The sequence below is a fragment of the Balaenoptera borealis genome (genome assembly GCF_965194805.1).
Source record: "Balaenoptera borealis genome assembly, chromosome: 20".
NCBI lineage: Eukaryota > Metazoa > Chordata > Mammalia > Artiodactyla > Balaenopteridae > Balaenoptera > Balaenoptera borealis.
Genome location: NC_138879.1, coordinates 44,468,617 through 44,492,721, shown reverse-complemented (window position 1 = coordinate 44,492,721; position 24,105 = coordinate 44,468,617). Strand labels below are relative to the sequence as shown.

Sequence of the window (24,105 nt, the reverse complement as noted above, 5' to 3'; positions counted from 1 at the left end):
ATATCCCGAGATTGTATGTTTAGGATGATGGATGTTTTAAGTTATTTGTAATTCTTCATCAGTATATATAATGTTGCAATTAACATCCTTGGGGCCAAATTCTTTTAAAATCCTCATTGGTCCTTAACCCCAAATCCCTGTGCCTACACTCACAGAACTTTACTGAACTTGCATCTGAGGAACCTAAGTAACAGGTTCCTTGTGCCTGCAGCCTAGAGCAACCAGCCCAGAAGGAAGTGCCCGGCCCCTCTCGGCCTCAGCAACCCAGAGAGAGAGATGAGCCTTCTCTTTGCTGGTGTATGGCAGCAGGACCTCCTCCTGCAAACCCAGGAGGGGCTGAGGGGCCACACCACCCCAGGCCAGTGTCTCCCCGCCTGCTACCCACATGTACCCTGAGGCACCTGCGTACACAAATGAATCCTGGCTTTCCCCAGGTTTCCTTGGCATCCCATCTGACTTTTGACCTGCTTTATAGCCAAGTAGCATTAACGCAGCTCTGACTCAAAAAATTAGTTTTGTAGATTACAGATTTCCCAAGCTTCTGTTATCTTTTCTGCCTTTGCAGATAGTCTTTACTCCCACATCAGAGTTGTTCTTCTTTATCATCATCACCATCAGTGATATTTACACTTTCAACTATGCAGTTGACCTGTATTGTCACACTGAACCCTCAAAACCATTCTGAGAGAAATTACTGACCCCATTTGACAGACGAGAAAACTGAGGTTCAACATAAGGAATTCAATCAATGCACACAGGCAGCACTCAGGATCCAAACCAAATCAGCTTTGGCGATAAAATCTACAGTTTGGATGAGGCAGGAGGCTGAAGGTAAACCCTCACATGGGTGAGTTAGGGTGGGACGGGGTACACCAGCCGTGCAAATGCTCGTGGCCTCAGTGCATCATGCTGCCGGTTACCAGGGAGCCAGTCAGGAGGATGGTGGCCACACAGGCCCCAACCACGTGGACAGCAAAGCATGAGGCTGATCCAAGATTGAGGGGCCCCAGGACATAGGTAGTATCATGTATACCAAGTGCAGCGTGCTTTCATTGGCTAACATAAGCTGCATATGTGCTATGAACTTACATTATAATCTCTATTAGTTTGGTCCATGAGACATAGCATTAGAGTTGAAAGGGATCTCAGAGGAAATCAGCCAGTCCAAGTCCCTCAGTCACACACATGAAGAAACTGAGTCTCAAGGATGCTAGATCACAAAGCCAGTAATGGCAGACCCAGGTCTCCAGCCTCCCAGCTCAGTGGTCCAAGAAGTAACTCACAGCAGCACATTGAACACAAAATGTGTGAGAATTCCATTAAAGACCTCAAAAGAAAATATCTAGTTTAAGAAAAAACCTACTTGGATTTTAAACAAAACTGAGGGTCTAATCTACAGGACTTTGGTCAAGGATTCAGTCCAATACCTCTGGTATATTTGACCAAAATAAAACAAAACAAAAAAGCCAAGAGATATTATGTCCGCAACAACAGCTAAAGAGGTGATGAAAACTGTTTCAAAGCTTGTTTTGTTTTGTAAATCGACATCAGAGGATTAATACAAATGTAATCACAGAAGCCTGGGGCACACCCAGCATTAACCTGGTAGACACAAAAGAAGAACACACACACACACACACACACACACACACTAAGAGATGATTCGAGTCCTTGACTGGTGGTACAACGACTCCAATTTTCTAAAACTGGAAAATTACTCAAGGGATCCTACTGGGCTCTGATGGCCGAACTGCACTAGGCTTTGGCAGTTTTCTTTATAACTTACTTTGTTCTTTCTTTCATTCATTTGAATACTATGATTCCAGTCTACTTTATTTAGGTATTAGGATACATCAGTGAATAAAGCAGATAAAAGTCCCTACTCTTCTGGAACTTTCGTTCTAGACAGGGGAGACAGCAATCAACAGGTAAAACCACACAGTGTGTGTGGATGGGGAAAATGAAATTGGGCAGGGGACAGACAGATGGGAGGGTGGTCAGAGAAGACCTCACTCACTCGGGGCGGGGGGCGGGGGGAAGCGTGCCCTATGGGCAACTGAGGAAGAGCATTCCAAGAGGGACAAAGGCTGCAGGGCAACGCTGGATGTGCCTGGCGTGTTCAAGGAACACAAAGGAGGCCAATGGGGCTGGGGCAGAGAGAGCGATGGGAGGAAGGATAGAAACCAGGACCTTGACTTTGGCTTTTACACCAAGTAGAAGTGGACAGTCTCTGGAGGGGTCTCAGCAGAGGGCTGACAAGAGCTGACTTAAACATCTTTTAAAGGAATCTTTTATCATTAAATCTTTCCCTGAACTTCACACCAAGGTCTTATTTATGTTGAGACCTACCCGCACACAGGTGCACACGTGTGCACGCACGCACACACACACACACACACACGCACACCAAGGAAGGCAAAGAGGCTCCCAGTCTCTGGATGCCTCTCCGCGACACCCTCCAAGCCTGCCTGCACGGCCAGTGTCCTACAGAGAATGTCGCCGGACCCTGATGCTCCCAGCGGCACAGCTCACCCCAAACGCCGGCAGTTGCCCCACATCTGGCGGCCGGCTGCGCCGTGTGGCTGCCCCCTCCGTCGCACAGTGACCCTCACACCCCGACGGCGCGGGGCTCTCACCGCACCTGCGCTTGCAGAGGCCTCGGAAACCAGGGTTGCCATTCTCTCCCGGGCTTGCAGCTCACGTCCCCCTGAAGCCCTTCCTCCTTCGAGCGGAACCCAGCAGGAGAAGCCCCAGCAGAGGCCTGGGGCGACCCCCTTTGCAGGGAAGCCCGAGGACAGGGCGTTTGTGAGGGAAAGGAGGGGGTCTGAACAGGGAAAGCCGGGTGAGGACCAGCGCGGCTCAGAACAGCCATCTCTGTCACCTGCACTCAGAGAGGGCCGTTCTGACCTCGCCACACCTGCCTCAGGAGGGGCGGAGACAGAGCACAGAGAGGTGGGTGGATCGGGCAGAGAGAAACCAGCCATCCACTCATCCTGTCCCCATGGATGCAGGCTCTGGGGAACTCAGGCCAGTGTGAGGGGCCCTTGCCCTCCAGGATGGGGGAGGGACGTCTGCTGAGCACCTGCCGTACCCCGCGTCTTAGGGCATTGATCTCACTCTCGTCACCCTGGGAATGACCCCATAATGTTCTCATCTCCCACGTTAGGAAATGGCTCCCTGAAGGCGAGGGGACCCGTCCAGGGTCACAGAGTGACAACACAGTCGGGACTCGGGTCTGGCTCTCCCAAGACTCTCCCGCCCCCCCATGCACCTAATCTCCCTGGAGAGATAACCCCCATCCACGCTACCAGCAGAACCCCATGACGGGGCGGAGAAGGGCGGGGAGGTTGGTGGCCTTCGGTCTGGAACCTGAAGCCACAGAGAAGGGTAAGAACCCAAACCCCCAGCTGAGGGGCTCTCCTTACTCTCATGCATGACAATAACATAAGAGCAGGCAACAACGATGGCTCGCTTTTATCAAGCGCTTACTGTGGGCAAAGCTCCGCTCCACGCACTTTACGTGACGATACATTTAATCCTCGCAGCAGCCCTCACAGGGTCTTCTTATTGTCCCCACGGAACAGGTGGGGACACTGACACCCAGAAAAGCAAAATAACTCGCCCACAGTTAGAAACAGTCCATGGCACAGGCATGATCCAAACCCAGGCTGTCTGATCCCAGAGGCCATATTCCCATCTCCTGCACTAGACGGCCTTTTCCATTGATTCACATTATTTCTCTAGGAATGTTGTGAGGTTAATTTAGCGCCGATCACAATACACCCTCATTAATTCCTCAGCACTTACTCTGTGCCAAGCACTGTATGAGGTCCCGAAGCTTCTGGAAAAAGAGGTCACGCAGTCTTTGTCCTTAAAGAGACAGGAAATCCTTCCTTTAAAGCAAAAGCGCGCTACTCACCCTTCTTGCAGAACCGGAGGCTGTCCCAGAGCATTTGGTGTGGCAAGCGGAGGGGCTGGCTAGCAGAGAGGTGAGGGCATTCCGGGAGGGATGGGCGGGGAGGGGGAGGGGGAGGCAGAGGGGTGTCCTGGTGGCCTTTTTTTTATATATAAAGTTATTTATTTATTTATCTTTGGCTGTGTTGGGTCTTCGTTGCTGCGCGTGGGCTTTCTCTGGTTGCGGCAAGCAGGGGCTACTCTTCGTTGCGGTGCGCGGGCTTCTCATTGCGGTGGCTTCTCTTGTTGCGGAGCACGGGCTCTAGGCGCGCAGGCTTCAGTAGTTGTGGCTCACGGGCTCTAGGCGCACGGGCTTCAGTAGTTGTGGCGCACAGGCTTAGTTGATCCGCGGTATGTGGGATCTTCCCACGGGACCAGGGACTGAACCCGTGTCCTCCGCACTGGCAGGCGGATTCTTAACCACTGCGCTGGTGGCATTTTTCACTGCATAGTCAGATTTGGCACTTCTCCCCAGATGAGTGTGCGGTGACACAGAAAACGCCAAGGCCTGGGCTCTGTAACCAGCTAGACCTCTGAACCCATGGGTGTGACCTCAGGAGGCTCACACACCTCTACTCACCTCTCTGGGCCTCAGTTCCCCCCATGAAGCAGAGGTGAGACCTACACCAACCCTGGGGGCCCTGCAAGGACTGGTGGATACGGCATGCTCGGTGCTGTCTGAGAGCCCAGAACAGACAGCGCTCAGTAAATGTTTGCTCCGGTCACAAATGTCCCCCTCACCACCACCATGATCCTCCAGACACCCAGAGGACTTTTCTCAGTGGGCGGGCGGTGAGGTCGTCAGTGGTTGTCAACATCGCCACCCGGGTCTCTCTGAGCCATCCACCGGCTTCCTGGGCAGCTTCACGGGCCGTGTTTGTGCTGAGTGTGTGGCACCCAGAAGATAAAGCCCACAGCTCGGGTTCTCCTTTCTGGGATGGTCCCTCACCCAGAGGGCCTCGCAGCCAGGACTGGGTGCTCCCTCGAAGGCTGGATCTCGACTTGGGATCAAGTCAGGCAGCCAAGATGTGGGGAGCCCTCCGGGTACCAGGCAGGCTCTGCTCCCACAAGGACTGCTTGCTAGAAATAGCACTTCTTCCCTCAGGAGGCATGGCAGCTCTGGAAACTTCTCTACTTCTCAGCCAACTCCAACACTAGCTGCACAAAGGCCCTGGGGGAGAAGCTGCAGGACCGAGTCTCATTTTTATTCCAGAAGGTGTGAGTTTTGCATCACAGCACGTGGCTAGCTTTTTTGATCCTGACCGCTGAGAAGGGAGGGGGCCGAGCCATCAGACTGTGACCCTGGGGACAGGGGTCTCTGGTATATGAGCACCAGCTCAGTGCCTCCAGTGTGGCAGGCACTCGTGGTTGAGAATCCGCCTGCCAATGCAGGGGACACGGGTTCGAGGCCTGGTCCGGGAAGATCCCACATGCCATGGAGCAACTAAGCCCGTGAGCCACAACTACTGAGCCCGTGCGCCACAACTACTGAGCCTGCGTCCTAGGGCCCATGCTCTGCAACAAGAGAAGCCACCTCAACGAGAAGCCCGCGCACCACAACGAAGAGTAACCCCGCTCTCCAAAACTAGAGAAAGCCTGCGCACAGCAACGAAGACCCAACGCGGCCAAAAATAAAATAAAATAAAATAAATAAATAAATAAATATTTTTTTAAAAAAGAGAAAATAATAACGATAATAATGGAATTTTTCCAAAAACAGTTCCACACACACACAACTCTTTTCTCTTCTAGTTTTTTCCATCTGCAGACATAGTTTTACATATTTACATAACTACAAAGGCTGCATTTGTAGTTCTGCACTCTTTATGTTTTCACTTAACGTAATATAAATATGGTCATGTTCCTACCCAGTCTTCATAATTAATGGCTGTGATTGCCTTAAGAAAGCTCCCTTGAAGGATGGACTGACTCCAGGAGTAGCTGTCGTCCTGGGGTTACAAATGAGCAAGGTAATACCAGGAGGTACAGGCGTGATCCACCACCACGGCTGCGCAGCAAATGCTGTGAAATGAATGACAGCAGCTCGCCTGCGTGATGACGTCCTTAATGGGTGGCAGGGCCACAGGGGGCCCCAGCCAGGGCCCTGCCACCCGCCCATGTGGTCAGAAGCAGTGCACCTTCAGTAAGTCAGCGACAGGGCTTTTGGTAGCAGGTGAGCGAGTAGCAACCCCCGAATGCCATTTTTTAATAAGAAATGAGAGTTGAGTTTCAAAATCCCTTTGGATTCTACTGGATGGAGGCTGGGCCCGTTGAGGAGCCCACATGTAGCCCTGGTACCTTTCACAACCTTCTGTTCTCATCATCCCCCCCCTTTCCCTGTTGCTCCTAGATGCCTGGCTCAAGGTCACCTGAGGGCTGCACCGCTTAGGTGTTTCACCCGGGGCACCTCTCGGCCTCACCCGGCCCCAGCACCGCAGGCAACTCCCTCCACCTCTGCACTTTCTGGACCTCAGTTTCCAAAACTCTTCCCCAAATACATCCCCAGGGAGTCCCTCTCACCCTGCTGAGATCTTTACTCAAACATTACCTTTTCTGCAAAGCCATCCTGACCCCTCATTTAAAATCAAACCACTCCTCGCCTTGGTCCTCTTCCTGCTTTCATTTTTTTTTTTTTAATTATTTATTTATTTATTTATTTTTGGCTGTGTTGGGTCTTCGTTTCTGTGCGAGGGCTTTCTCTAGTTGTGGCAAGTGGGGGCCACTCTTCATCACGGTGCGCGGGCCTTTCACTATCATGGCCTCTCTTGTTGCGGAGCACAGGCTCCAGACGCGCAGGCTCAGTAATTGTGGCTCACGGGCCTAGTTGCTCCGCGGCATGTGGGATCTTCCCAGACCAGGGCTCGAACCCGTGTCCCCTGCATTGGCAGGCAGATTCTCAACCACTGCGCCACCAGGGAAGCCCCCTGCTTTCATTTTTTTTTCCATAGCACATTCACCATTTAACAAACAATATATTTCACTCATTGACTTATTGTCTGAACGTCTCCTCCTAACACCAAAACCCAAGTTCCACAGAGCTGACATTTTTGTCAATTTTGTTCAGTTACTTCCCCGTTTAGAAGAGTGGCCACCCCACAGTGGGTGTCCAACTCAGAGTGGATGCTAATTAAATACGTGTTGAAAAAACAAAAACAGTAATATAATATATAAAAAGATTTTTACTCTGTGCCAGGCATTGTGCCTTATATGGCTCATCTCACTTACTATGAGCAATTCTATTATAATCTCCATTTTACAGATGAGAAAACTGTTGCTCAGACAGGTCAAGCAATTTGCCCAAAGACACACAAGCTTAGCCAGGAAGGGAGCAGAGTTTGAACTCAGGTCATCAAGCACCAGAACCTGTCCCCTCACCTACTACTACCAGGTGCTGCTCAACCACCTGGCCTTTCCTCCAAATAGAAGCAGCCCATGAACCAGCAGAGCTTTCTAGAATAAGGCCAAGCGCTCATCCTGTGATCGAAATGGGGAAGAGAAGACAGGAGCGGCGAGCCCAGACAGTGGACCCCAGTAGGCCGCTTCAGCTCCATTTCCCCAGGGGAACAGCGTGTCTGACTGCCTCGTCTGGCAGCCACAGGGTGACTGGGGCCAGTTTGCTGTGACAAGCGGGATTGGGACTTTGACAAGACGGGTGCTAAGAAAACAAATCCTGCCAGGCCAGGAAACTGCTTAAAGCAAACAGGTCCAGAGAGGAAGTTTAGTTTTAGCTGTTAGATGCCCGAGACAAGGTCTGGTCATTTGAGGCCACCTAAGTCTTTTTCTGAGAATAGTCAGAAGCCCCCTCCAGCTCAGGGGCCACAAAAGGCGGGGGAGGGTACAAATGAACTGGTGCCAATGAGCCAGTTTCCATTAATCACATGGCAACTCACAGCCCACATGGCAGTCTGCACACAGGTATTGCGAGTAACGATGTCTTTAGCTTTTGGTTTCTTTTCTTTTCTTTTCTTTTTTTTTTTTTTTTAGAACTACTTCCTAAAACTCTCAAAATTGTCAAAGATGCAGCTGCAAGAGTGGCCCAGCGCTCTGTCTCAAATGCTCACCTCTCCTCATAAACCACCAGGCCAACCACAACAGAAAAGGTTTCCAGTCCCCCAAAAAGACAAGTTTCCATTCACTGATGGATTCTTCCTTGCTCTGTTCAGTCCCCTCGGCCAGGATGAGTCACGGCCACCAGGGGGAATCTCCCCAGGGACCCGTCACCTTCTTTCTCCTAAGATTTGCCAACATTTAAAAGACAACCGTGCCTGCACGTCCTGGCCCTCAGGCCCCAGTGCTGCCCAGTGCTAACAACTACGTTATCCTTTCTAACCAGAGCGCTTCAAAACAGAAGCCAAGTTCTCTGAGATGGAATCGCGAAGAGCCTTCGCTCTGAACCTGCCTCCCCCTCCTCCCCACCCAGGATGCTTTTCTCTCCATCTTCCTCCTCATTCAGGAGCATCCACCTCTGCAAATGGTCACCTGCTAATCTGGACTCTGACGCTGTGGTCATCTCATCCTCTTTACAACTTTGAGGTAATCCCGTCCAAATGGCATGCACATGGAGAGATTTTCAGACCCTTTTCCACATAGCATTATTTCTTCCAAAATGCTGAGCGTTACCAAAGCTGACCTCTCTCTGCTCCAGACAAGACCCAAGGTCAAGCGGGTTTCTGAGGGGATGCAATGAAATGAACACAAGTGTCAAATCAGACGATTCTAGATCTGAACCCCAGCTCCACAGATTACTGTGACCTTGGGCCTTACTTCCCCAGCCAGAGTGGGCTAATAAGGTTGCCATTACCGAGGAGCCAACTGAGAAATCTCCTATAAAAATTGGGCGAGTCTATCTCATATTTGCCGTGACTGGGAGAGGAGGGCGTGGGGAGCCCGAGTTATTATATTCCTAGGATCCAGCCTTCCCTCCCCATCTGGCCACAAGTTCACATGCAAGAAGCCCAAGGAGCAGGTTGAGCCTGGTTAAAGTTGGCCCCAATTCAATGGCATCAGAGCACCTGTCCTCATGAGTCACCTCCAAACAAAATGGCAGCCAACGTCTTCCACCAGGTCCATTTCCTGGAACTGCCACATGGTCACAGCTCACTAGGTGTATAGGCTGTCCCAAAGTTTGGGAACCCCCTCTCTTTGCCCCACCCTAAGAGAAGAAAATGATGACAAGCACAAAGTCCCCAAGTCTACATTTCCAACGAGAGTCACAAATCAGTCCCCCCTTCAGGGAAGATTGGGGCAGGGCAGAGCAGCATGGTAAACAGGGGCTTTCCCACGTCTATTTCGCAGGCTCAGTTTCCCATAAGGGGTGCCTAGATACTCATACCTGATATCGGCAGCCCCACTTCTGAGCTGGCAACCTCAGTTCTTGGGGCCCCTTCCTTGGCAGGCTGAGACTGCCAGACCTAACAGCAGACAACTGAGTTTCAGCTGCCACGGTGAAGGCTGGCAGCGCAGAGCACAGCTTGGTTCAAATCAAGAAATATTTCCCGAGTCCCCGCACATCTCAGGATGCAGAGATGAGCCCGCCGGGCGGCACAGTGGGCCTCCATTCACACCTCACCGGCGCCTTCCATGAGTTCACTCATCTACAAACGCCCCCGCTGAGCTGACTTTCTCATTCACTCTCATATCCCACAACAGTGCCTGGCACACAACTGGGGGGTGCAACAACTATTTGTTGAATTAGTGCATTAATTCTTAAGGCCCAACTTGAGGGACATAGCCCCAGGCAACCTCCCTGAGGCCATGGCGGACCACAGCCCTCATGGACCACCACTTCCCACTGTGTTGCAGGCATACTGGCCTCCTTTCTGGTCCTTGAACACAACAAGTTCATTTCTGCCTCAGGGCTCTTGTACATGCTGGTCCCTCTGCCTGGAATATTCTTCACCCGGGTTTTCACAAGGCTACTACTGCCCTCTCATCTTTTAAGACTCAGCTCAAACCTTCTCTCGGAAGGAAGCTTTCCTGACGACCCAATCTAAAGCAGCAGCCTTCTCCCCACCCCATCACTAACCCACTTGCAGTGTTCTTTTGCTCAGGCCACTTTTCTCTATCTATTGGCTGGTTTTTTATCCTTCTCTTTCCATTAAAGGAACCGCTCTGTCTTCTTCACTGCTCTTTTCCCAGTACTTAAAACCAGGCACACAGTACATGCTCAATAAACAGTCAATAAATGAATGGGCAGAAGATAGAAATAAATAGCAAATTCAAGATGGGGAATGATTTGCACACTTTAAATGTCTTACAATTTTATTTGGCAATTATAACTCAATAAAGATGTTTTTTTTAAAAAAGGAAGATGGGAAATGATTTAATAAGGCCCCCCAAAAAAGGCCAGGTAGGAGAGGAAAGGCACAGAGACCAAAAAGGATTACAAAGAAAAAAATGAGCTAGTCAACCAGGAGTACAAATTTTAAGAGAGCTATCATTCAAAAAACAGAAAATGGAGGAAAGTTTTGCAACTCCCATCACAAAAAATATCCATGCTCTTTGACCCCGTAATTCCATTCCTGGGAATTATCCCAAGGAAATGAATTCAGAATAGGAACAAAAATAAAGAGGTGCCTGTACAAAGATGATTCCAGTCACATTGTTTATAACAGCAAAAATCTGGAAACAACCGAAATGTCCAATAACAGGGGAAATGTTTTGGCAAATGACAGCATACCCACTGGATGAGATATCATGCAGCGGTTAAAAGGGCCAAAAGGAAGATAACAGAGAAACATGGACAAGTGTTCTAGAATAATACTAAGTGAAAGGAGGTTAAAAAAAGTACTGAATCCCTTCTAAGTACCATCCAGCACACTTTCTGTATCTCAGTAACTCCTACAAGAGTCTAAAATAAACCTATTCTTATCCCCTTTTAACGAACAAGAAAACTGAGGTTCAGAGAGCTAAGGAACTTGCCCCAGGTCACAGAGCTAGCAAGGAATAGAGTCAGGAGGTGACTGTGACCTTCTCCCCCCAGAACCCAGGTACACCCTGAAGTCCTGATGCAGCCTTCAATGTCCTACTAAGTGCCCAAGACCATCCTTTCCCATAATGACATCATGACTGTGTTTGAGAGGCCGAATTCAAAGATCTGAAGCAGCTGGCCAAAAGCAACATGCTGAGAAATACTTGGGAGAATACAGCCCAAACAAAACAAAATGAAACAAACAGAAAGCAACAAAGAAAACCGTGCCTGCTGGGGGCAAGAGACCACAGAAGAAAGAAATGTTAAGAGTGGCGGGCAAGACCAGGCTTCAGGAGGACGGAGCAGAACCGTGAGAAGAACCATGAAGGGCAAGGAAGCCCCTTCGTGGGTACTGGACCTCATTTTTAGGCCAGAATCGCAGAGATGAGGGTTTGCCAGGAGCTCCTTGGAGACAGGGTCTGCCTGTGCTCGCCGACTCTCCTCCCAGGGCGCACACACAGTGGCGCTTGGTAAATGTTAGCTGAAATACACTCATCTCATGACGTGTGGATAAAGCAACGAGGAAAAGTAGAAGAGGAGGCGCTTCCCTGGTGGTACAGTGGTTAAGAATCCGCCTGCCAATGCAGGGGACACGGGTTCGAGCCCTGGTCCAGGAAGATCCCACATGCCGTGGAGCAACTAAGCCAGTGCGCCACAACTACTGAGCCTGCGCTCTAGAGCCCGTGAGCCACAACTACTGAGCCTGCATGCCACAACTACTGAAGCCCACGCACCTACAGCCTGTGCTCCACAGCAAAGAGTAGCTCCCGCTCGCCACAGCTAGAGAAAGCCCGCTCGCAGCAACGAAGACCCAACACAGCCAAAAATAAACAATTATAAATAAATTTATATTAAAAAAAAAAGAAAGAAAAGTAGAAGAGGAGATACTAGAATATGGAGAAGAGTGGCCTGGAGGTCAGGACTGTCGCAGTGTGACTCTGTAGGGTCGGTCTCAGGCGGGGCTGTGGGAATAAGCAAGGCCGTGGACATTCCCTGACTCTGCCACGTGAGAACAGCTTTCGGTGCAGCGGGAGCGTCAGCTTACAGAACCAGATGACCTTCCTGTAATGTGTGGGCTGCCAGAAGCCACAGTAAGCGTCAGGGGAATTTTTTTTTTTTTAGTTTTTAATCTTTTTAATTTATTTTAATTTATTTTTGTCTGCGTTGGGTCTTCGTTGCTGCGCACGGGCTTTCTCTCTAGTTGCGGCGAGCGGGGGCTACTCTTCGTTGCAGTGCGCGGGCTTCTCACTGCGGTGGCTTCTCTTGTTGCAGAGCACGGGCTCTAGGTGCACGGGCTTCAGCAGTTGCGGCTCGTGGGTTCTAGAGCACAGGCTTAGTAGTTGTGGCTCAACAATGTACATGTTTGAACGTTTCCATAATAAAGTTTTTTTTAAAGATGAAAACTCAGACGCAGGCATTTCACCTAAGAATCACCAAGGGTCTGACCCAGGCTTTGGGGCTTGCCCTCTGGAGCCAGACAAAAGCCACGGGTCTTTAAAAAAAATTATTCTGTGCAAACAGATTTTCTAGGTGGATGAGGAGTTTGTAAATGCAAGTCAGGCCATGCCAGTGGGTAATTAAAACGGTCTGGGCTCAAGTCACAGCTTAGTCTCTCCTTGGCTGTATGACTCTGGGCAAGTCAACCTCTCTGCACCCTCAGTTTCTTCACCTGTAAAATGGGAATAACAGTAGAACCTTCCTCACAAGGTCGTTGCAAGGAGTAAATGTCACATAAAACTCCTAAGAAGGGGGCCAGGCACGGAGTAAGCTCTCGAGAAAGGTCAGGTATTGCGACACATCTACTTAATAACATGTATAGATATTCATTTTGAAAACCACACATCCATTTGATCAGTTACCTGGGGAAAATGAAAAGGGGTGGACCCAGCCCCTACTTCTGAGCCCTCGGGCAGCAGTGTGGGAGCCGCGTGTCTGTCTAGTGCACCCGGAGTGGTCCCAGCCAGCCCAGGCCTCCACTGGCCAAGGAGCTAGAGAGAGCTCCTCCTTTCAAAAGCCAGCACCAGAAACAGGAAGCTGCTTCCTTTCCTTTCCATTCTGAGCCAGTATTTCCTTTTTTGTTTCAAAAAGCATTCCTCGTCTGCAGCCCAGCCCTTCCCCTGCCCTCAGCAGCCCCAGCCTCAAACACACCCACAGACATTTGCATTTCTCCTGGATTGTTTGCTGCCCACCATGGGGTCAGGAGGTTCCTGGCAGACCCTGAGTGAGTGTGCCCTTGGCACCGGGCTAACTGGCCAGTGGGGCCAGGAAGAGGTAGGACGCGAGGACCCCAGACATATAAACCTCTCTGGGTACGTCTGCCTCATCTTGTTGGGAGGATTAAGTGAAATCTGTCTCTAAGTGGGTAGTGTGGTACCCAGAACACAATCTGTCTCCCTTTGGAAAGTACCTCCCTTGACAAAAGGCAACTTTGCACAGCTAGATAAGTGTATGGGGTCACTAGCCTCTCCTCAACCTACCCGATTTTAACTGGAACCTCAAATGGAACCTCAGTATCATAAAAACAACAGTAGTTGAAACTACACCTACCATTTCTTGTCTCTTCCCCGTTCATGTTTTCCCAACTATGTTCAGAGGAGAGAAGATGCCCCGGACAAGTAAGTTTGGGAATCCTTGCTACAGGACTTCTCAGAGCCTTTAAAACACTAATCTTCATCTTCAGGAATCACCAGGAGGGAAATAGCTGATTCAGCTACCTGAAGCTTTCTTTCACAAGAGCATCTCACAGAATACAGTATAAGAAAGGTTGCATTAAGCCCTTTCAAGGGTCCCAGACTGGGAGGGGGGAATCGTGCCCCATGCATGAGAACACTCAGGTCACTTTTTAAATACGACGTGTAACTTTCTTTTTCTGGCCAGCAAAACTCTGCGTACCATGAATGAAGCTGGTTCTGCTAATCCATAACAAAACCCAACCCAAGTGAATGGGCTCAACTGGGACTCAATACCTCCAGGTGCCTTGTCAAAGAAAAGCTCCACCACTCTATAAGCAGCTTATCTCATCAGCTTTGCAGAAAGCAAAACCCTCATGATCAATATATTGCAGATTCATGTCTACAGTTTATGCTGTATGAAAAGTTATTTTTCCTAACCATGGCTGATCTATTCCACATAATGCATTATGTTTTCTCCCTTGGCCCTGTTTTAAATTTTAAGCACAACTCTTAATTCATTCTTGCAATTATTCTGAAGGCGGAAAAATGAAAGGGGGGAGAAAAACGGCAAGCAAACAGGATGACCTCAGCTCCATTATTTTCAAAGGCAATCCACCCAGTTAAAACACACAGTTTCCCACCAAGGCCAGGATGACAGAGAAATACAGATATATATAAATATATAGGTTTTGTATGTGGTGGCAGTTTGAATTAAAACTTCTTCAATGCAGATGAGAAACAATCGTTAACTGGGAATAAATGACAAAGCATTTTTGGTCCCAACATCTGTCCCCAGGGTATGGTTCTGCATCCCCACCTGGGGTCTGGAACAGGGGAGAATGTCATATGGACACAAAGGCAATGGATTAAAAGGCTGTATCTTCTGGAAGCAAAATGGTAAACACTGTATAATGTATCATGGTATTGAATGTAAAATCTGCACAAATTTAGGACATAAACCCAACACTTATAGGAGAAAATGTTCACCCACCCAAGTCCCAGAGGATCTTTCACTGGAAGGATGAGAAGCCCTTGAAAGTACGGTCAGGTCAGGTTCAAAGACTCGGACAGGCCACCTGGGCTGAGCCAGCCCACTGGGCAAGCTGGCTTTCAAAAAAGGCCCCACCCACTGGACACCCCAGACTACTCCCCAAGAATCTCTCCAGTCCCCAGGGTCCCTAAGACACTGAGATGGGGCTGGGAAAACAAATCCATTTGCTTCCTCCTGCAGAAAATGCCTTGAGGCTGAGGACCCCCTCCCCCTTCCCCCAACATAGCAGGGTGGGATAGCAGGCTGCTGTTTTGCCGTTGGTCAAGGTGGTATAATGTCTCACTCCAGGGCGTGCGCTCTCAGCTCTGACTCCCCACTCAGTGCTCCTTTATAAGCACCTGTCTCTCCTCCACTCTTTGTTTTGTTCAGGTTAATAACCTAATATGTGTTCCTGGCAAGTCACTTCCCCTTTGGGCGCTGTTTCCTCACCTGCAGATGAGAGGGCTGGACCAGATGAGAATTCCAAGACCTTAGTAGCCCACTTACCTTAGGAACCCATGACTCTATTAAATCAACCCCAAAGCCAAGGCACCCCAAATAGTGCTCTGATCAATATTTGTGGCTGGTGATGAAACCGAGCTTACAGTTCACTGAGATGCCTTTCATGACCCTCAAGTGATGAAAACTTCACCATATGGCTGTGCACTGCCCAGAGGTGACCAGTCCCTGGACACAGAGCCCTGACATCCAGCCCCCGCTTTGCTGCATGGGAGCAAGGAAAGATCCCTTTTCTAAATGGTCAGTCCACGGCCCCCCCTTGCTACGGGTAACCACAAAACTAGAATCCGTAATCCTTGACCCAGAACCCAGAACCTCAGCCACAGGGCCCACGTCCTGTCTCCTGTTCACACTCCTCGCCCTCAAGGTGGACACAGATCCAATGGCAAAGGAGTAAACGCATGAAGGCTGCCATTTTGTGAGTCCTGGCACTCCTGCTGGGGAGTGGGGTGGGGGAAACATATCAGGCCCTAAAGATTTCAAAGAATAGGGCTGCCGTTAAATGTGTTAATACACTTTGACCCAGCAAATTCCACTTCTAGGAACGCACTCATGCACTCACTGCAGCAAGGTTTATAACAGCAAGACATGGAAACAGCCTGAATGGCTGACAAGTGGGGACAGGTTCAATGAATTTATGATATGACCACACGATGCAGCCACGACCAGTGATGGTGCATATCTGTGGGTACTGGTGCAGACAGAAGACATTTACAAGGCAATGAGCACGGTGAGCTCCATGAATACATTCGTGTACTTTTTTTTTTTTTTTTTTTTTTTTTAACTTGGCTATGCCGGGCCTTAGCTGCGGCATGCAGGCTCTTTAGTTGCAGCACGCATGTGGGATCTAGTTCCCTGACCAGGGATGGAACCTGGTTCCCCTGCATTGGGAGCATGGAGTCTTATCCACTAGACCACCACGGAAGTCCCCATCCGTCTACATTTGTATGCAAATGCAGAGGATAAAAACACTAGAAGAATTTATATAGCCAAATGTTAACAAGAATTAACTCTGAGAGGTGGCATTATGGGTGGTTTTTATTCTTTTATTCAACTGAATTTTCTTTTTAATAGTGAGCACATATCATTATGTGTATTTTAAAATATTTTAATACAACTGGAAAGTTAAAGAATGTAGTGCTTACCAGAGGAATTACGCATAGAGGATAAGGCAGGTATCCATTAAAACAATTATGAGTAAGATGATCTCTAGGCAGCTTCTCATTTCTCAGAATGAGACCAACCCAGAGCGATTGCATCACGGTTCGCTGACAGGGACGCATCTTTGAGGACGTGCTGGCCTGCACTTTAGGGAAGCGGCCCCCAGCCCGAGCGCAGAGGCTGCACAGCCTGGCGTGGCCACCAGAAGGCCCGGTCACCTGGAACTGAGCCACCAAGTGGCCCTGGGCCAGCCCTTTTTGTTACCGGCCACTTCCTTGGGCTCAGCCGTCACAACCCTGACCAGAAACCGTCCCCTCCACTATGGTTTCTAGAAGCTGTTGCGAAGTTCAGAACATGAGTACCGAAGACCGGTCAACCCAGGTTCCACCACCTACTAACTCAGTCTCTCAGTCCCTCTGAGCCGCAACGTCCTTATCCGCAGAATGGGGAGAAAACCTCACAGGGTTCACGTGAGCGTTAAATGGGGAACATATGCCAAAAGCCTAGCACAGAACAGGTGACCGAGAGCGTTTCTCTTTCCACGTCTGCCCTCACTATGCTCGAAGGGCCTTCCCATGACCCCGAATGTACCTCTACGCAGCTTTCCCTTTGAACTGAACGTAGAAAAAGATTCCAATCAGCCTTTTCTGAAAGGATGTCCTTTTTAAAAAGCATAGCTGAGAGAGACTTGGCCACAGGCATTGTTACTTCCCACCACCAGCACAACCACTGCAGACACGGCCACCAAGGACCAGGGCCTTTGCAGTCCCTCTCGGGACCACAGCGGCCAGGCAGGTCCAGAACACTTGCGGTGGGGAATGCGGCTTTCCTGGATTTTGAGCTAACCTGGCGGGGAAGGAGGCATTCCCTTCACTGTCCCCAGGCAGCAAACCAGAGGCCTCCTGGCACTCAGGCTAACCTGGGCTGCAGATCTGATAAGGCCTCCCTCCAGCGCCCCGCAGGCCTCCCCAGTCTTGGGAACTACAGGTCCCTCTCCAGACTGCCTCCGAGGATCGCCGGTGGCAAGTTTCACCAGGAAAAAAATTGCCAAGGCGAAAGCAGACACCAAGGGAAACAGTGCCCCAGCTCTGGCTCCCTCCGGGGACAGCTGGAGTGAAAGCCTCCAGCAGGAGGTTAAAACTACGGGGTAGAGCAAAAGCAGAGAAAAGCCCCACTCCGAGGCAGGGGCTGGGTGGGGAGAGGGAACCCAGGCTTCACTCTCATTTCTGCCAGGGGCGTGTGATGTGGGACAAGTCGCCACCAAGACTCTGGGAATATTTCCCAGAAAAGCAGGAGTTGGACTGGACAACCATCCGGTATTATTCCCAATTCCAAACTGCTCTCAGCAGGCCATGGTACTGGAGTCACTACTGTTCGCCTGCCTGCCTCCCCCATTAGACTGAAAGCATCCTACCTGCCTCAGAATCCTTGCCAGGGGGGTGGTAGTGGGCAGTTCATCAGGCAAATCAGTAATAACTGCAGGTTTGTTGAGGGAATGCACGTCCATGCACGCCCCAAGTACTTGCTCTGTGAAGACCCACGGCACCCCTCTCCTTTCCCAGCACTTCCACCATCCAGGTGCTCCGAGGGGCAGGGGCGGGGACCACAGGCAGAGCTCAGGCCCTCCACACCACGGGGTTCTGACCTCTGCCACAGCAGAGCTGAGCGAAGGTCAAGGCCCTTTGGGGACTCCTTTCTCTAGGTCAGCTTGCTTAGGAGGGACTTTTCTCCATAAGAGCACCAGATGGGAAGACTCGGTGTGGCAAGGCCTGTCTCTGGAAAGTACCAGGAGGCTGGCAGGATAAGGCAAAGTTACAGTGCCCACAAAACGTGCATCTTCGTGAGGCACCACTAACTCCCCACTGCCCGGCACAGACTCAGCCCAAAGAGGATGCACAAATGAGGGAATGAACTGGCGTGGGGCTCCAGGCCCAGCTGTGAGGCCAGCCGGGGTATCCCTGTGTGAGCACATCTGGGGAACGAGAACATTCCACCTTGCCTCGGTGGAGTTCTCAGGGCCTGATGGAGATAGGGCAGCAGGTTCTGCTGGGATGGAGTGGCCTCCCAACTTCTGTTTACATATTCAGACTCTGGGTTCAGATTTTATCCCCCTCCGCTTCTCATGTCGAGAGAAAAAAATACACGTGTGATGAAGGTTGGCGGATTTCCAGGAAACCTTCAGAGACTGAGAAGGGTCCAGCACACTGACTGGCAGGTAGGAGGCAGACATTAAGCCCTGGCTCCTTCCACTCTTTTGGATCCAAGCTGGACCACTGCGTGGAGGAGGGAAGGGCAGCCGGACACGCTGACCCCCAGACTTCATCCGACCTACAATCAGGCACCAGCAGTGGGGCCGGAGGTCAGGGACTTCCCGAGGCACCTCACTGAGTGCTTACTCAATGAGGACCAGGGTGGGCTGGGGTTCCTCAGATTCTGTAAGTCTGGCGGGCTTGCGTAAGCCAAGCCCTCTGGTCAGCCCCTTCTTCAAAAGCCAGGAATCCAATGTTGCAAGTCCTGTCTCTGGGGGCCCTGGCCTGGAATGTGAGAGGAGCCTGCAGAACAGGAAAGAAAGCTAGAATGGACATCACCACTACCCTGCCTGACCTCAGCACAGGCTGCTGGGATTGTTTCCTGGCCTGTCTCACCCACCTCTAGGAAATAAGAGCAAGTTGTCAAAGTGCCTTCCCCTAAATGTGGCCTGTGGCATGAATGCATTGGACCCTCACTAGGAAAGTTCATGGGCAGAATCTCTTGGTAGAAAGCATGCGGACTTACAGACTCACGACAAGGTTGTGGGCTTAAGTAGTCTCATGCCCATTTTACAGATGGGGAAGCCTGAGATTCAGAAGTCATGGGACTTGACCAAGGTCAGACAGATAGAACCAGGGCCAGATTTCCAAGCCATGGGCTTTCTGCCTGCCACACTGCCCCAAAGGTCAGGATTCTTTGAGTAATAAACTTTCCCCCTATTTTATCAGTCTGGTAAATCTGGATTTTAGAACAATTCTTAATCATGGATATTCTTACACAGAGGTGTGTATAACAAACATTTGATTCAACCCAACTGAGGCCCCTTCACTAAACCACAGAATTTAGAGCCACGAGAGCCCGCAGAGACCCACTCCAACCCCCCTGTTCAAGTAAGGAGGCTGAGGCCTAGGGAACTAGATCCTGGGGTATAAAGTCCCATTCCCCCAAACAGCCCAGGTCCTGCCTTTTCAGGGAGTAGGGTGGACCTGAACCTACAGCATAGTGGAGAGGACAGGGAGCTGGGTACTTGTTCCCCTTCCCACTGCAAATCCCCTTTGGACCTTTGGATGGGTTTCTGGCTGCCAGAGCCGATCATCCAATAAAACACTCAGAAGGGAGGCCACCAAATAAACCAGGTCAGAGACCTAAATAAGGGGATGCTCTGTAGTGTCCTGATGCCACACCTTGGTAAAAATGAGAGACTTTGGAAGGCGGCGTACGGAGAAGGCAAGGCGCCATTTCCAGAGAAAGAGCCACACTTTTTCTCCTGGGTCCCATCTGCAAGCCAAGAGCACTTCAGAGCGACATGGGGACAATCCAAGAGAGGCCAACAGAGAACGTTCTCTCATCCCAACAACACAGCGGTCCAACAAGACACATGCTGCCGGACAACGAACCCTCCTCCCAGAACGAAGCCACACAGGCCCCCTATTGTGTCAGTTTAAAAACTGAACTTTGCTGGGCAAACACACCCGGCTGTGTTCAAGAAACCAGTTTCTCTAGCCACTTGGAAAACAGCAGCATGCATGCAGGAGGGACTGGGGCGGGGTGGGGGGGTTGCTGGTTGGTTTGTTTTTTAAGTAAAACCCTGGTCGAAACTGCTATAGCGACTGTAACAAAAATAATAATAGCCAGCACTGATTAGATGCTTCCCATGTCCCTGGTTTTGTAGCTTTTAAGAAAATAAAACTGAAGGACAGAAGTCACTCCCAAGGGGACTTCCCTGATGGCGCAGTGGCTAAGAATCCACCTGCCAGTGCAGGGGACATGGGTTCGAGACCTGGTCCAGGAAGATCCCACATCCCACATCCCGCAGAGTAACTAAGCCCGTGTGTCAGAACTACTGAGCCTGCACTCTAGAGCCCGCGAGTCACAACTACTGAAGCCCGTGCGCCTAGAGCCCGTGCTCCCCAACAAGAGAAGCTACTGCAATGCGAAGCCCGAAGAGTAGCCCCCGCTCGCCACAACTAGAGAAAGCCCGCGCGCAGCAACGAGGACCCAACACAGCCAAAAGTAAATAAATTAATAAAAAAGAAGAAGTCACTCCCGAGCATTTTGGATCAAACAGGGATTCAGGCGTGTGGTGTGCACAGAGGACTGGGTCTTGTAATAACTGCCACAAATCATCCGCTGGCCCTACGATGGCTAGCAGAGGCAATCAGCAATAAGAGGGTGTGGAGGGTTTAGGATGAAGAGTTAAGGTTCTAATAAAACAAAACATCTCCAGATCTGCAGCAGGCCAGATGTGACAGTGCAAGGTGGAAAGAGGCAGAGCAGCTACTAAGTGGTGCCTGGAATTTCACAGTCTTCCCAGCCTCTGGACAAAAGCAAGTTGGGAATGCACTAGTTTCCCTCTATTATGTATGAGGGAGGGAGAGACTCCCCCTTCGGAGAACCCAACAACCCTTTCGGCTGATTCTTTCAAATCCTTTTAATACTGCACTTCCCAGCTATAATTTGAGACAGTAGGGCCCGCATATCTTATTTCTTCTTTACGTTGGAGGCTGTCTCCACCAGAAAACCCCTTAAATAATGTCATCTTCCCATCAAAGCCTTTGGTTCTCAGCACAATTGTTCCTAAACCAAAGTACAAAGGGGGGGGGGCGAGGGGGTATCGGTGGGTAGAGCAGTGAAACGCTGTGGCAGTGCGAAAGAGAAGCACCCAACGTCTGAAAGGCAAAAATGCAGTTTCATCAAACACTGATAAGCGGCAGACAAGAACCTGGAGGAGAGCAAAGGAAGAGACAAGACAAAGTCTGGGGCGTGAGGGGAAGGCAGAGAACGACGGGCCTGCGCTCACACTTCAGGGGGACCTCCTCCCGCCCAGTCACCCCGGTCCACAGCTGCTGGGCTCAGTCACCCAGGGAAAAGTCCAGCACGTGACTCAGTGGGAGAATGAGTCCTGCAGCCCGGCGAGCTGGAAATGGGGTGGGGGCGGAGGGGGGGCGACAGGGCATGTCCGTACGCCGCTCATCCCGCCGGCGGGCTCCTCCAGCCTCCCTCCCAGGTCCCGCCCAAGGTGAGGGGCTGGTCCCGGGTCCTCCGGCCGACGCAAAGGAGGTGACCGGGCTCAAGGATGCAACTGGGGAAGGAGTGACCTGGAGCAGCGAGGGAGGCGCTGGGGAGCTTCCCGGGCCGCCGACCCCTGCCTCCTCAGACCCAGCGCGGGCCCCCGTTTCTCCGGCGCCGCGGCCCCTTACCTCCAGGGTCCGAATCTCCTGCTGGGTGAGGTCGTTGGACACGGCGCACTTGGTGCGCAGCCCGCGCAGGCTGCCGATGGAGATGTCGATGAGCTTCTGGAGCTGCCCGCACTGCTGCAGCGCCCGGCTGGCCGCGGCCCCGGCGCCCCCATCCGCGGCCGCCGCGTCCCCCCCGCCGCCGCCCTCCTTCTTCTCCCCCATCGCCGCCGCGCGCAGCGCCGCTCTATCCATGCCTCGGCATCGGGGCCGCGGGGTGGCCGAGGCGGGGAGCCCGGGGGCGCGGGCGCCTCGGAAGGGAAGCCCTGAGCCGGGAGGGCTGGCCGAGGAGCGCCCCTCGACGCTGCCGGAGCCAGGACGCGAGCCCGCCGGCCGCCGAGCCCGCCACTCCCTCCCGCCCAGCCGCGGCGCCAAAGCGAAAGCCGCGGCGACCCGACGGCTGAGGCTCCCGGAGCCTTTAAGTGGCAGCGGGGGCCGGGTCAGAGCAGCTGGGCATGCTGGGACTTGTAGTCCGCGCCGCGCACCTGCCGCCGCCCCCGCCCTAGGGGTCCCAGCCGGCGCCCGCGCCCCTAGGTCCCGGCCTTCCCTTCCGCTGTGGGCACAGGCCTTGCGGGAGCGCCCCGCCTCTGCGCCCCGGGAGTGGCTGCTTCGCGCCAGCTCCTCCCCCGGCGCCCGAAGCCTGAGGAGCCTCATCTCCCCGCCCCGCCCCCCCCCCCCCCCCCCGCCTCCTCCCCATCCCTCCGCCCGGCTGGGGACTTCCCGCGACCCCCCGGATGGGGCGAGGTAGGAGCCGGCGGCCCTTTGGACGGGAGGAAGGTTCGCATCCTGCAATTCCTCGACCGCAGCGGAACCCTGGAAGACGGGGACAGTGGAGGTTTCAGAATTTCTGTGTGGGTTTAGGGGCCGCCATCTAGTAGGAAGGGGCCTAAGGTACTTGTCCTGTAGGTGGTTCGCAAAGTACTGGACTCCCGATTGTCTACGCCAGAGGAAAAGCTCGGGCTGGGAAAGACGTAGGGCTTTCTTCTAGATGCTATTTACCCACCAATGTAAGGGTCCCATCCCTCCGCCACCTCAACCCAGCATGCCAGCCCAGACGCTTGGGGTGACACCTTGATTTGTCGTGTGTTTGGGAGCGCTCTAGAGCAAACCGACGGTCCGGGTTCAAACAGTCTCTACCACTGCCTAGCTGTGACTTTAGGCAAAGTTGGCTCACCTCTGAGTGTCTGAGTTTCCCCATCAGTCAAAATGGGGTGATAACAGTACCTATCTGATAGGGTTCATGTGAAGAATGAGTTAATGTGTGTACAGCACCTAGATTGATTACTGCCACGTGTAGGCACTAGATAAAATGTTAGCAGTTGTTACTGTTCAGCCTCGGATCTCCTAAGCATGCCTCCACACGTGAGCAGTGGGCATGGGCGAAATACCCACCCCATCCCTCACCCTCCCCTCCCACCTCCTACCACTTCCCCTGAGCTCAATTATCTGCCTAAACTGAATAGACAAGACTCTGATCAAAGGTCCCACACATCCATACTTCCAACATCTGCCAACCAGAAGAAACCTCTCTCCTAAGCTCCTTGGCTGCAGAAGCGGCTGGCTAATTTATCTTGGTATCCTCTTCACAGAGCCAAATACAGAGCATGGCACACAGCAGGGGCTCCAGAAAGCTGTGCAATCCAATTCATGAGTTCTTAAGACAGGTCCTATGCCCTGAAAGAGAAACTGTGTAACAGTGGCTCTCAAACTTGAGAGTGGATCAAAATCTCCTGGAGGGCTTGTTAATCCACAGAATGATGAACCCCACTCACAGAGGTTCCCTCCCACTCAGTAGGTTGAGGATGAGGCTGGAGAATTTGCATTCTAACAGGTATCTCAGGTGATGCTGATGCTGCTGGTCTGGGGGCTGAACTTTGAGAATCTTCGGCACAGAGAAAGGTCACAGAACAGGAGAACTATCTCAAGGGACGGTCCATAACCAGGCTGCAGCCTGGTTGGTTCAGAACCTCTGTTTGTTCAGCAGCCAGAGCTGCCAGGCTAGAGTGACTGGCTCACTCTAACTTAATTCACAAGAGATTTCCTGATAAATGCCTACTATGCAGTTACAGCAAGCTTGTAAATGGGGCCTGGTCAACACATTTTTCTGCAGGGCCACTTTACGTGGAAGCCATATCCTGCGAAGGGCCACTGCCAGCCTGTGGCATCCACACCTACCCATGCCGTTATGGCAATGGTGTCAGGGCTGGAGACTGGACAAGCCCCAGATCCCTGGCTACTCTCCCGCCAGGCCATGCAGCTGGTCCCTCTTCTGTGGACACAGTCTTCCTTCTGGTTGGTGGAGAGCATTCAATA

The 24,105-nt window shown here is 51.6% G+C and overlaps 1 protein-coding gene across 2 annotated transcripts in view; it reads right to left on the bottom strand.

Annotated features, from left to right (window-relative positions):
* Positions 1 to 22,320, bottom strand: part of KSR1 (kinase suppressor of ras 1) — a 148,099-nt gene extending 125,779 nt beyond the window's left edge. Inside the window, exon 1 of one of the 2 annotated variants that reach the window (XM_082371303.1) lies at positions 21,757 to 22,320. In XM_082371303.1, coding sequence (XP_082227429.1) covers positions 21,757 to 21,987 — 231 coding nt within the window. In that variant the 5' untranslated portion in view covers positions 21,988 to 22,320. The remainder of the gene's footprint in view (positions 1 to 21,756) is intronic. The other variant, XM_082371304.1, reaches the window with a different exon arrangement.
* Between the last annotated feature and the right edge of the window lie 1,785 nt (positions 22,321 to 24,105).